The 14,423-nt window shown below is 42.5% G+C and overlaps 1 protein-coding gene across 1 annotated transcript; it reads left to right on the plus strand.

The window, feature by feature from the left end:
- The first annotated feature begins 5,895 nt into the window (after positions 1 to 5,895).
- Positions 5,896 to 13,451, plus strand: rpl19 (ribosomal protein L19). The gene is made up of 6 exons (XM_072248919.1): positions 5,896 to 5,979; positions 8,247 to 8,353; positions 10,904 to 11,026; positions 11,510 to 11,630; positions 12,002 to 12,112; positions 13,284 to 13,451. The coding sequence occupies exons 1-6, from the start codon at positions 5,975 to 5,977 to the stop codon at positions 13,405 to 13,407; spliced, it is 591 nt and encodes a 196-aa protein (XP_072105020.1). The 5' UTR covers positions 5,896 to 5,974; the 3' UTR covers positions 13,408 to 13,451.
- Positions 13,452 to 14,423: the final 972 nt, after the last annotated feature.

The raw sequence follows: 14,423 nt of genomic DNA on the forward strand, positions 1-14,423 counted from the left end.
ATATCATGATGAGCTGGAGCCTTCATGCATCACCTTAGGCCCACATGTTTACTTCCAAAGCTCCAAGTCATCATGTAAAGATTAAAGATGAAAGAGATTAGCTTTATTTGTCACATGTACATTGAACCATATAGTGAAATGCATCATTTGTGTCAAATCATATTAGCGGGGATTGTGCTGGACCACACTTCTGGTGCCAATATAACATGCCCACAACTCACTAACCCTAACCAGTGGTGTATCGAAGATATGGCAGGTATGGCACGTGCCCTGGGTGCCACTTGAAGGGGGGGGGGCCGCCACTGAGCAGTTTCTATTAAGGTCAGACAAGCTATCCTCGGATAGTGAAAGAAGAATTTTCTTCAGATGTATGATCTGTCTTTGATTATCATGGGTGAGAAGCACTAGGATGGCCTCATTTCAGAGCATTGTGTAAGAAGACCATGAAATGTTTCTTAACGAAGAAGAAGGAAAGTGGAGCTGAAAGACGTCAGAGACAAAAGAAACGAATGGCTGATGAGAACTCGAGAGACGCTGGATTAACAGCTACAGAGGAAATGGAAAGAGTCATGAAGGGAACACTCGACTGTCTTCACAGAGAAATGGACGAAAGGTTCACTTGTTTGCGCGACACTGACGCCGAGTTTGGGTTCCTTCTCGATGTTGAGGGACTGTGTCACGGTGCCAACAATAATGACTTAAAGAAGAAGTGCGAAAATTTGGGTGAATTATACAGCTCTGATGTTGATGGACAGCAGCTATATGAAGAAATTTTGGATTGCAGAATGTTGCTATCAAGGTGGGTCAACATGAAAATATCAAGACCTGAAGAGCTTCTTAAATTTATTGTTCAGTATGGAGATGAGAGCGTCTTCCCCAATCTTCACATTGCTATTCAGATAATGCTAACCATCGCAGTTTCCATCGCCAGCTGTGAGAGATCATTCAGCAAGTTAAAACTAATACTTTCGTATTTGAGAGCTTCCATGGGTCAAGGCAGACTCTGTGATCTTGCTCCACTGAATGTAGAAAGAGAAGAAACTGAAAAAACTGACTCTGATCACAATTTGCTTCAGTGAAAGGAAGGAAGGTGCAGTTATAATTTTCATGTCGTGCCATAATTTGTGAATTAAAAGATTAACGAGCTTGACTTGTATTTTTGAGCTGATACTATGGTAAAGTTATCTAAAAGATGGGTGTCAGATGTTTGGACAGAGGCGCAATTTTAGTGCTTGCCATAGGCGCTATTTTCCGTAGCTACGCCTCTGACCCTAACCTGTACAACTTTGGACTGTGGGAGGAAACCGGAGCACCTGGAGGAGGCCTATACGGTCACGGGGAGAACGTACATATCGTGGGCAGGAATCGAATACTGTACCCATCTTACAGCTGCAATGTGTTGCGCTAACTGCTACACTACTCTGCCACCCTTATTGATATTAAACAGACCAGCGGGTTAAATCTTGCTCACATTTACACAGCTGCTCAGCCTTACTTTCTCTCCAAGGAGTTGAATTCTCCAATAAGGAATGGTATCTTGTATCAACCTCACCTGTTGATGTTCCAAAACTCTTATCGCTACATCCCTAGGAATTGCAAGACTGGGAAATCATTCTTTCATTTCAGTTTCTCTGACATTAAAAAGGCCCCAGGGGTCATTGTGATGTGAACTATATTAATGAGGCAATGTTCTGCTTTGTGCACACCATTAATTTTACTCACTATATGATATATAGCTTATATCTGTTATATACCTGTACTATATGATATATTGTACATATATAGTGGGTTCCAGTTAATTGGGCCATCATAGGTATGGTTGCTAAATCTGCTGATGGCACGTAGATGGGACAAGTGTAGAGGATGCAAAGAGGTTACAAAGGGATACAGATAGGTTAGTGAGTGGATAAAGATAATGGAGTAGCTCAGCCACCTTCATCATAAGTATTGGCCTCAAGGATATTTTCATAAGATGATGCCTCAAGAAGGCAGCATCCATCATGAAGGACCCTCAAAATCCAGAATATGCTCTCTTCTCATTCCTATCATTATGGAAGAGGAACAGGACACTGAAGATGCACACTTCAACCCCTTTGCCAGCAGATTTCTGAACGGTCCGTGAACCAATGAACGCGTACTCACTATTTTTGCATTATTTATTTATTTTAATATGTTCCTACGCATTCAATAAATTAGACGAGGGTAGGGCAATGGACTTTGGCATGGTCTGTTATGGCAGGCTTGCCTGAAATGTGAGATTGCATGGGATCCAGGCGGACATCGCAGATTGGATTCCTAATCAGCTCAGGAGTAGGAAGCAGACGGTAATGGTTGAGGGTTGTTTCTCAGACTGCTGGCCTATTCCTAGTGGTGTTCCAGAGAGGTTGGTGCTGGGACTTTTGTTGTTTGCAACTTATACAAACAATTTGAGTGTGAATTTATAAGGCAGGGTTGGTAAGTCTGTGGATGATACTAACATATATTGATGTTGTAATAGATAGTGTTAGATAGATAGGTTATGGAAAGTTACAGGGGGATCTTCAAATCAAATCAAGTTTAATTGTCATTCAAACCATACATGGATATAGCCAAATAAGACACTGTTCCTCTGGGGCCGAGGTGCAAAAACATACACGCGCATTCGAAATAGCAAGAAAGGAAAAAAAGAACTTAGAAAAAAGAACGTAATGAATTGCCATGGTTGATAGTTTTTTACCGTTATGCTGTTCTGTACTGGATTCTCTGCAAGTTGCTTGTTTGGTTTAGATTATGAAGACACTCAGTCCTCTTTTATTGTCATTTGGCAATGATACAATATTTCCTCCAGTGTGATATCACAAAACACAGGACAGACCAAGATTAAAAAAAAAATGACAAAACCACATAATTATAACATACAGTTACAACAGTGCACAATACCATAACTTGATGAAGAAGTCCATGAGCACAGTAAAGTTCAAAGTCTCTCAAATGTCCCACATCTCACGCAGACGGGAGAAGGAAGAAAAACTCTCCCTGCCATGCCGACCACAATCCAACTCTGAGTCATCCGAAAACTTCGAGCTCTGATCAGCTCTCTGACACCGAGTACTGAGCGCCATCTCTGTCTGAACGATTCGACCTCCTTCTCGGTCACCAAAAGCAGGCAAGGCCGGGGATTTTGAGGCCTACCCTCCGAAAGATTCCCGACCACGCATTAACAACAGTAGCAAACGAGCGTTTCAGAAATTTCTCCAGATGTTCCTCTGTGCTTTCACGTCCATTCTCCATCAAATCAGAACTGTCCACGGCCCCTATTTAACAGATACGATATCATTTTTCACTGGAGGGCTGCGCACGCACGGCGTGCCGCCATCTTCTCCTCCCGCCTTTACTGTTGAAGATAAGAGATAGGAGAATTGTGTGCCATCCCTTTAGGATGGCTGGATTAAAGGGAGGTTTCTCTGGTGAGGGACACTTAAGGTTGGGCTTGGGTTTTTGTTAGGGAGATGAAGACAGAAGACGCTGGAGAGAAGGGGTCGTAGGATTTGAACCGGAGCGGGGCCGTGATTCAACGAAGCCCAGGATGAGATCGAAGGAGGATTGCCAAAGGGGAAACCATGGGCTCCAACTTGTGCACATTAGACCGTTTCATTAAAATGGGCCCTTTTCTTTTCTTGGTTCTTTCTTTACTAACCCTTTAGTCCAATTAAGAATTATAAAGCTAAATCTTTTAATTCTATGCAGTGTACTGTCTGTTATTTTGTGATACTTATTTGTAACAAGGTAACAAATCATGCAGCATCCATGCAAACGGGGTTTTGGGGTGGACTTGCGCCTCGATGTCACACACTTGGTGGGGTCAGAGATTGTCTTCCCTAGACTTACACAGCCGATGGAACAAGAGTGTTTCAGTAAGAAAACACAATTTTAGTCCAAGACCCTGAGCACCATGACCAACAAATTGATGGTTCCCAGCAGTCCAAACTGTACTTCCACCAATCCAACACTGGAGGACAGCACTAACAGGAAAGACCACCCCCAGCTGAGCCCAGACACCACACTACAATGCAAGCTGTGGTTTGAGGCCTAGTCCTCACTACAACTGAGGCAACACTGCTACCTCACCACCAGGTTTGCAGATCAATGTCCAGTAGGGTCTTGCATTCACACAATTACTGGCATGGTTAGAGCATTGACTGATTGGTAGAAGACAGCGAATGGGAATAGAAGGATCCTTTTCTGGTTGGCTGCCAGTGACGAGTGGTGTTCCACAGGGGTCGGTGTTGGGACCACTTCTTTTTATGCTGTATATTAATGATTTAGATGATGGAATTGATGGCTTTGTTATCAAGATTGCAGATGATACAAAGATTGGTGGAGGGGCAGGTAGTGTTGAGGAAACAGGTCAGCTGCAGAAGGACTTAGACAAATTAGAAGAATGGGCAAGAAAGTGGCAAATGAAATACAACATTGGAAAGTGCATGGTCATGCTCTTTGGTAGTAGAAATAAATGGGCAGGCTATTTTCTAAACTGGGAGAAAATCCAAAAATCTTAGATGCAAAGGGACTTGGGAGTCTTTGTGCAGAGCACCCTAAAGGTTAACTTGCAGGCCGAGTCGGTGGTGAGGAAGGCAAAAGCAATATTAGCATTCATTTCAAGAGGTCTAGAATACAAGAGAAGGGTTGTGATACTGAGGCTTTATAAGGCACTGCTGAGGCCTCTCCTTGAGAATTGTGAACAGTTTTGGCTCCTCATCTAACAAAAGATGTGCTGGCATTGGAGAGGGTCCAGAGGCAGGTTACAAGGATAATTCCAGGAATGAAAGGGTTATCATATGAGGAACGTTTGATTGCTCTGGGTCTGTACTCGCTGGAATTTAGAAGGATGAGGGGGCTTCTCATTGAACCCTTTCAAATGTTGAAAGGCCTGGTAAAGTAGATGTGGAAAGGCTGTTTCCCATGGTGGGAGAGTCTAGGACAAGAGGGCACAGCCACAGGATAGAGCCAATTTAAAACAGAAATGCGGAGAAATTTCTTTAGCCAGAGGATGGTAAATTTGTAAATTTTGTTGCCACGTGCAGCTGTGGAGGCCAGGTCATTGGATTCATTTAAGGCAGAGAGTGATAGGTTTTTGATTGGACACAGCATCAATGTTCATGGGAGAAGGCCAGGGAATAGGCTGAAGATGAGAAAAGAGGATCAGCTGTGATTGAATGGACTCGATGGTCCAAATGGCCTAATTTTGCTCCTATGTCATCATCTTATAGTCGAAAGAAAATAAGAAACTTAAACGGGACAGTGGGGCAGTTTCTTCATGCAGACAGTGGTGCCTATTTGGAATGAGCTGTCAGAAATAGTGGTCGAGGAGGGCACATTAGCAACGTTTAAAAATATCATGGATAGTGGACATTTAGAGGACTATATGCTAAATGCTGACAGACGGGACTAGCTCGCTAAGCAAGTATGAAGGATTTGGGCCGAAGGGTCTGAACCTGTACTGTATTATTCGATATACGAAGGGGTGCAGAGCCAAATCAACGCAAACCGTGCACAGGGCACGAAAGTAACTAACTCTGCGCATCGTAAACATGGCGTCATCACGTTACGGATTTCAGTGCGACGACGTGTCCGCTGTTCTGACGTCAACGCGCAACTCCTTCTGAAACGTCGAGGGGGAGACGAAGCTTCCAAAACGTCATTTCGTAAAGCGCGATTGGGCTGTACTATTCTAACCTAAGGGTTATTCCAGACTTGTATACATTTTGAAGTTTGTTACATACACAACGAACTTAGTTATAGAGATATATAATAATATGTAAATAATATATGATTATTGTATTGTTGTAGTGATGTGAGTGGCGTAAGAATTCCTATAGATAAGGAGACTAATTGCGAACCCCCCTTTTGGAATAGTTGGTATCCCCAGAGCTGGAGGGTAGAGCGCCGGGTCTGCGCATGCTCGTTCTTTTCCGGCCAGCGCCATCGAGCCGCCATGAGGTGAGTGGTTGTGGAAGGGGGAGAGATTGAAAGAGTCGCGAAGGGAGTGCGAGGATTGAATAAGGGAGAATAACATGGGTTCCTAGTATTGGAGTGGGAGCGCCCCGGGCAGTATGGCTCATGGGCTGCTCCCTCGGCGGGTCGGACAGGGGCCTAATGAAGCTTCGGGCCCAGTGCCCTTTCTTCCTCCTCCCCCCCCCCAACTCTACTCTGGGGAGGCTTCATAACCATTGTCCCAGTGGGGAGAGAGGCCTGTTGTGGTTGAACCGATGTTGCTCATTTTCCTATTCCTACTGCATGGTGAGGGTTTTTTTTCATCGACCCAAGCGGCCTGGGGAGGTGAGAGAGGGAGATGAATGGTGCAGCGAAGGAGAGATGAGTGCTGACAAATTAATGGGAAAATGGATTTGGTTAGCCGAATTGCACTTTATGAGGCTACATGAGATATTTAAAAAAACGAATTCGAGGAAGAGGTCGAGCAAAATTGGCGGGGGGAGGGGTGGGGGGGATAGTTGACGTTTCAGGTTGGGATTCTGCACCAGGACCACATGTACCTCTACTTCTCGGCACTCCGTGAGTTCCTCCGGGAATTTATCCTCAAGATGCCAGCATCTGCATTCTCTTGTCTCCAGAATGCAGGATATAAAATTGTATATTTCTGACCAAACATGATTTTTTGCTAATTTCAATGGGTTAGTTGTACTTTAAGCACACTATTGATTCTCAAACTTTTGTATTCTTTTCCAAGATTCTAAATTTCTTTATAGTTATGCATAGCTTTTGTTGGTAAATAATGGAGTATGACTCCCACAACTGGAAAAACCCTTCATAAGTAACAACATGTAGGCTCTAACCTATTATCAACAGCATGTTTTTGAGTGCATTTTTCTGGAACCAACAATCTCCAAATATGTTTTCATGATCTGATTAATTGAAGTATCAATCTTTACATTCCATTCACAATGTACATCTTTGAACTTGGTGTTTTATAAAGTAGGAACAATAATAGATACATACTGCATGATACCATTCCACCATTCACTAAATTCATTCAGTCAGATCTTAGCTTTGACTTTTTTTTCTGTCTGTTCCAACTTGACATCAGTAGACTAAAAATGTCTAGCCTTGAATGTACTCAGTGATTTAGCATGCAGAGCTTTGTAAATCCATGAATAAATTATTCCAAATCTCTTAAAAGAGCCTCTTGTTACTTGGAATCAGTGTCTGTTAATTCTAGTTTACTTTGCAGGGAAAATCATCAGTATGTCATTGCTAGATCGCACCTAATGTGTATCTGGGGAAATAAAATTTTTGCATTTAACTGTTAATTTTCATTTTAGTTTTGACATTGCTCAGGTGAATTTTAAGGGCAACTAGACAAGGGGGTGACCTGTTGGGGCACCCTTTGAGAGAAGGGTAGTACAGTCTGATGTGACCAGAATGAACATTAAATTTTTCTGAATGCTATTGGTATCGCTTTGCTTTGGAAACTGAAGTAGAAAACCTCAGTTTATTAAAGAACGACGCGTAGCAAAGCAAATATAGCTCCTCCTCATTTAACGAAGGACACTTTTGATGGCATCATTTCTGGTTTATCTGCCAGCCTTGTGCCTCTCGTTGTCATTCTGGAGACGTGCAGACCTTTCATCCCTCGTCTCTTCATCTCTTCTGTTTGTTGTTTGTCTCTGATCCTGGAGACGTGCATGCCTCTCCTCTGTCTCTTCTCTCATCTTTTTTTGTCCTGACTCTTTGATCCTGGAGTTGTGCGGCCCCGGCCTCATCCGATTCTTGTTCTCTCCCTCTCCTTGCTGCTTCCCGACGACGTTGGCGTCATCTCTTGACCATAATGTGCCCCTTCCCTTTCCACGCAGCATAATTAGGCTGACCATTTTTTTTACCCTAATGCTGGATAGAAGATGCGAAGCAGAAACACCAAAGGATGCTGATTATTCTTGATGATGTGGTTGGCGCTCTCCTAAATAGACGTGATATAGTCACTGCTGTCCTTTGACTGCAGCAAAGGGTTTTATGGGTGTCTCAAAGTACACCCTGTAAGTTAGCGCATTTTAATTTGATTTAGCCAAAAAAAAGTGCCACTGTAATGCACCGCTTGCGCTAATTGGATGTCACAAACAGACAGAGCATGAGAGTTTTAGTAGTATATAGATTGCTTAAGTCAACCCCCGTCAGAGTTCTGAAAAACCAGGAATGCTGCATTAATCTACTTTGATATTTAACAAACTCATCTTGTTCTTTTGTTCATATAGTATGCTCAGGCTTCAAAAGAGGCTTGCCTCCAGCGTTCTGCGTTGCGGGAAAAAGAAGGTATGGTTGGACCCCAATGAAACTAATGAGATTGCCAATGCCAATTCTCGTAAGTATGACCCTTAATCTAATTTTCTCTGACATTATTGTGCCTTTGCTCTATTGTTAGGCCTTATTCGTATTTTTGCTCTCCACATAAACTGGATTAGCCTTCGGAATGAGGGAATTGTGTTCGAAGATTTGTTTTTCAGTGACGTAACAGTACAGCACAGGAACAGGCCCTTCACTCAACAATGTTTTGTTGAACCAGTTACATTTGTAATCAAATGGCCAACTAAATTAACCCCTTCTGCTGACGCGATGTCGCTATCCTTCCAACTTCCTCGCATTCATGTGCCTATTCAAACGTCTCTTAAAACTCCCTAATGTCGCTGCCACTACCACCATCCCAGGCAGTGAATTTCAGACACTCGCTACACTATATATAAAAGAAACACTTGCCCTTCACATCTCCTTTGAAATTACACCCTCTCACCTTAAATGCATGCTGTCTGGTGTTAGACATTTCAACCCTGGGGGAAAAGATGCTGTCTATTTATGCCTCTCATAATATTGTAAACCCCTATCAGATGTCCCCCAAGTTTCTGTTGCTCCAGAGAAAACAACCTGAGTTTATGCAGCCTTTCATGATAGCACGTACTGTCTAAATCAGGCAACATCCTGGTAAAGCTCTTCTGCACCCTCTCCAAAGCTTCAACATCCTTCCTATAGCGGGGTGACCAGAACTTTGTGCAATGCTCCAAATGCGGCCTAACTTATAGTTATATAAAGCTGCAACATAACTTACTGATTTTTGAACTCAAATCCTCTACTGATGTCATAAGCCTTGTTCACCACCTTATCGGCCTGTTTAGCTACTTCAGGGAGCTATGACCCCAAGATCTCTCTGCTCATCAACACTGTTACAGATCTTACCGAACAGTGTACTCTCTCCTTACATTTGACCTACCAAGGTGCAGCACTTTGCATTTGGCCAGATTAAACTCCTGTCTGCCATTTTTCCATCCATGTCTGCAACTGATCTATGTCCTGCTGTGTTATTTGCCAATCGTATACGCTATGCACAACACCACCAATCTTTATATTGTCAGTAAACTTGCTAACCCACCCATCTACATTTTCATCCAGGTCATTTATATACATCACAAACAGCAGAGGTCCCAGTATGGATTCCTGTGGAACATCAGACCTCCAGCTAGTCCCTTCAACCTCTATCATCTAAGGGCAAACCAGTTCTGAATCTAAACGGCCAATTCACCATGGATCCCATGTGCCATAATCTTCTGGATGAGTCTCGCATGAGGAATCTTGTCAAACGCCTTACTGAAATCCATGTAGAATCACCCATTTCAAAAAATACCAGTAAGACATAACTTGCCCCTCAGAAAGCCATGCTGGCTCTCCCTAATTAGGCCATGCTTTTTCAGTGCTCTCATCCTATCCCTGAGAGTTCTCTCTAGTAACTTCACCAGTACTGATGTGAGACTTGTCAATCTATAGTTTCCAGGATTGTACTTGGTTTCCTTCATGAATAATGGAACATTAGCTACTCACTAGTCCTCCGGGACCTTGCCTGTGTCTAGAAAGGACATGAAGGTATTGGTCAAGGCCCAATCACCTTTTTCCCTTTCCCGGTAAACTGGGTATATTCCATCAGGCCCTGGAGACTTGTCCACCTTAATGTTTTGAGACCCAACTGCCACCTTGTTTTACCTCAATGCCTGAGCATGTCAATGCGCTTGCCACTGATCTCCATATCCTCCATGTTTTTCTCCTTGGTAAATACTGATGTAAAGTATTCATTAAGAACGTTTCCCATATCTTTCACGTCCAAGCAAATGCCCTGCCATGCTTGCTAGTTATTCTCTTGCTAATCATTCTTATCCAGTGGATCGTAAAATATCCAGTGCTGTTCCCCCTACTGGGACATCTTGGTCAAGGCTGTAGCTTACACCTTCATTACTAGAAATGTCCTTGTTAAAAGCTGTTATGTGTGCTAAGCTTGAGAAGTTTCATTCATTCTCTCCCAAGTTGTCCAAAAGCTATTAATTTAATCCGAAATAACACTAATCTACCCAAAGAATTAATAAAATAAATTTGACAGATAACTGCTTGTCGGCTCCAAAAACTAGTAATAGTGGAGTTCTCCATTATTTGCAGTTCAGGATTGCCCAGTCCAACCGAACCATCAACTACCTGAGCTACACATTTTCCAAGTTATTTCCAACTGTAGTAGCAACCAGCCAACATACGTACTTCAAGTTGACTGTAGGTTCTAGCAGTGGCAGACATATGTGGCTCCCCATCCTCACTCCAACCAAAATGATCAAAGCTCTATACCTAAACAAAACCTTTTTTCCTTTACCATTTTGGCAAATTGCGGATCTTCCATTATTCTATGTTCTTCTATTCTTTGCCGTTCTTGCGGTTTATTCTTGCAAACTTCACCTCCACCAATGGGACTGGACTTTATTGAATAGTATTGAGAATTGTGATGGGCTTGCAGAGTAGTTACAACTGTAGTGAGGACCACCAGATATGTGTAAGGGATAGGAAGAAACACGTGGTACCAAATGCAGAGTTTCTTTTCCTTCTGCAGGTCAACAGATCAGAAAATTGGTTAAAGATGGCCTGATTATTCGCAAACCTGTTACGGTGCATTCACGTGCTCGATGCAGGAAAAACACTCTTGCACGCAGGAAAGGCCGACATATGGGTATAGGTAAGTGTTCCTCCTTCACTACGAATGTTAAAAATGTCGTAGAAATCTGAATTTTATGCAATTGAAAAATATATTACATTGGCCTTGGATATATTAGTGTTTTGACATTAATAAGTTATTTAGTGGTCAAAACTCAGCACCAATTAGTACATAGAGTACTAGGCATCTTTGTAAAGAGCATTAAATCGATGGGCTGCTTGAGAAGAGGGTAGGCTTTTTTCATTCTTGCATAGAAGTTGTGTTCCAGTACCATTATTTGGGTTAATCTAACTGGCACTTTGGGTGACTCCTTGAAGGACTGAAAACTTCCATCTCTTGTTTTCTCAAGTTTTATCAACCCTTTATTTTCACTGCTTTCACTTATCTCAAAATACTCCAGCTGACTAGAATTCTGACTGTTTTGTAGGAAATTCCCTTGGGCATATTTAATTTGGCTGTGATTACTGAGCTTTGTTGGATTTTGTTCCTTTGCATTCTGAACAGGTAAGCGAAAGGGTACAGCCAATGCCCGTATGCCTGAGAAACTGTCCTGGATGAGGAGAATGAGAATTCTGAGGCGCCTGCTTCGCCGATACAGGGAGTCTAAGAAGATTGATCGCCACATGTAAGTTGTGTTGTGTTTGAAGGTTGAGGATTTGTGTGAGGTTTGGCGTGGCTGGTGTATGAAACCCAGATGGCCACGTGAGAGCCCTCAGTTGCCAGCATAGGAAAATTAGAATATTCAATTAGATTGTCGCTAGTTGACCTTTCCATCCCATCCCCCAATGTAGCTCTGATTTTTTTAAAATTCATTTTGGAAGTCTTAAGATGAATATTCTTGGGTCCAGATGTTAAATCTGTACTTGATTCTATAATTACACTTGGCTTGAACAGTATCATTATGAAATGATCCTGGAGTATATTTTGAAGGAATGCCAGTGGCTTGCAGCAGTCTGAATAGATAAGAACTTTGTCTCTTTGACACTACCCTTGCAGGTATCACAGTCTGTATCTGAAGGTGAAGGGTAATGTGTTCAAAAATAAGCGCATCTTGATGGAGCACATTCACAAGCTGAAGGCAGACAAGGCTCGCAAGAAGCTTCTGGCGTAAGTGTTGCATAGATCTGCAAGAAGTGTTTTGGATTTAAAGTTGGTGTTAAATTTTAGAATTTGTATGAGTGTGATTGCCCCTTGGGATTGATTGAACTACATGCTTAATAATTATATGTCCCTGGGGCGGGGGGGGGGGGTGGAGGCTTCAATGCATATTTAAATAATTTTGTAATTGAATTGAATCTCTCACCTTTGGACCTTGATTTAAAAATGAATTTTCAGTTTTACACTTCCCATTTTCTATTTCTGCTTCAATCTTGCCCTACAGTGGTTTAATTTCGGAAGATTTTGTGCCTTGAAAACTTAATTCCACAGCTAACTTAGGTCCTCTTTCTTTGTTACTCTAAACTTGAGAATACTTGTCGTTTCCTGATCATAGCACAGTCCTACTCTCCCATGCTTACTTATTTATTCTCAATTCGGTGGCATTATAGTGCCTTTTCCGTATCTAACCACCCTCTGACATTTTAATACCCATTAGAGGTTGCGTGCTTATTCTTGGTGTAGTTGCTCTACTTTTATTTCCGTGCTGTTAGCTTCTAAGCCTCTAAGCTCTAACCTGGGCAAACAGAATTTACTATCAAAATCTGAGCTGTTGAAATAATTCATTGGGTCAGACAGCACCTGAGCGGTGTCATGGACAGTCTAGGTTTAGGACTGAGACCCAATATGGATGCAGGTCAGAATTAGGTTTTTTATGTTGTGAAATTTGTTTTGTGGCACCAATTCGGTGCAAGTCAAAATTTACAAAAATGGTGGAAAAGAGTAATGTAAGGTGGTCTTGAGTTCCTCCAGCAGTTTGTTCCCCTCCTAGTGTCTAGTGAAGGGTCTCAGCCTGAAACTTTGATTTTATTTCCCTTCATAGATATTGCTTGGCTTGCTGAGTTTCTCCAGCATCTTGTGTGTCTGTGACCATCTGCATTGTCTTGTGCAGTCCCATTTAAGCTGATTAACAACCTAGTTTTGAGTGTTTTTTCTTGTATCTTGAGTGACTGTGGTTTTGATAGTCTTGGTATTTCTGTGCTCATGGTGATTGTGTCATACTTGATCAGTTGCTATCCTAACTAATCCCATGGCATTTATATGCATTACTGTTGACAAAGCTCAACCCTTGGAAATTATATCTGCCTGACCATGGTGCTGACCAGAGTTCATTGTTTTGTAGTGACCAAGCTGAAGCTCGCAGAAACCGGACTAAGGAAGCCCGGAAGCGCCGTGAGGAGCGTCTGCAGGCCAAGAAGGAAGAGATCATTAAGACGCTCTCTAAGGAAGAAGAATCTAAAAAATAGATTTTCTTGTACAGATTAGTAGAGTAATAAACATTCATCATTGAGCTATTGAATTGTTTTTACTTGTGAATTAGCAGTAAGCTCAGCCATTCAGATCTTTGCTGATGTGACTAACCACTACTCTGCATTCCTGTCTAGCTGATAACCTTTTTCACCCTTATTCAGAAATCTATCAATCTTTAAAATATATAAAGTCTGCTTCCATCATCCCTTGATGAAAAGTTTGACGTTGATCCTCAGAGAAAATCTCAAATACCTTAAACTGGTGGCTTAGATATTAAATCATAACTCCATGTTCATCTTCTTAGGCATCCGTTAGTCTCGTGAGACCATGGATTGGCGCCTTGGAAGGTTTCCAGGGCGCAGGCCTGGGCAGATTGTATGGAAGACCGGCAGTTGCCCATGCTGCAAGTCTCCCCTCTCCACACCACCGATGTTGTCCAAGGGAAGGGCACTTGGGCCGATACAGCTTGGCACCGGTGTCGTCGCAGAGCAATGTGTGGTTAAGTGCCTTGCTCAAGGACACGCATGCTGCTTCAGCCATGGCTCGAAGTAGCAACCTTCAGATCACTAGACCGACGCCTTATCCACTTGGCCACGCACCAACCTCCACGTTCTAAATACTATAGAAATGTCCTACATCAAATCTTATCAAGACCCCTTGGAATCTTAATTGTTTAAATTTATCAGAGATGCAGCACTGTAGCGTGCCCTTCTGGGCTAATGAGTCCACGCTGACCATTTGCACTCACCTGGTCAATTAATCTACTAACCCCTGTCTTTGGAATATGGGAGGAAACCTGCACAGTCACATGGAGAATGTACGAACTCCTTATGGACAGTGACAGAATTGAACATGGGCCATTGTCAATATCCAGTATGTTAGCTGCAATAGTATTGACTCAGCATCATGGCCTCAATCTGAACAAGCCTAGTCCTTAAGGTCATTCATCCATTCTCTTTTAGTGTAGTTCCTCTGAAATGCTTCCTATGTATTAACATCCTTGAATGGTAAT

This window comes from Mobula birostris, chromosome X, assembly GCF_030028105.1.
Source record: "Mobula birostris isolate sMobBir1 chromosome X, sMobBir1.hap1, whole genome shotgun sequence".
Taxonomy (NCBI): Eukaryota; Metazoa; Chordata; class Chondrichthyes; order Myliobatiformes; family Myliobatidae; genus Mobula; species Mobula birostris.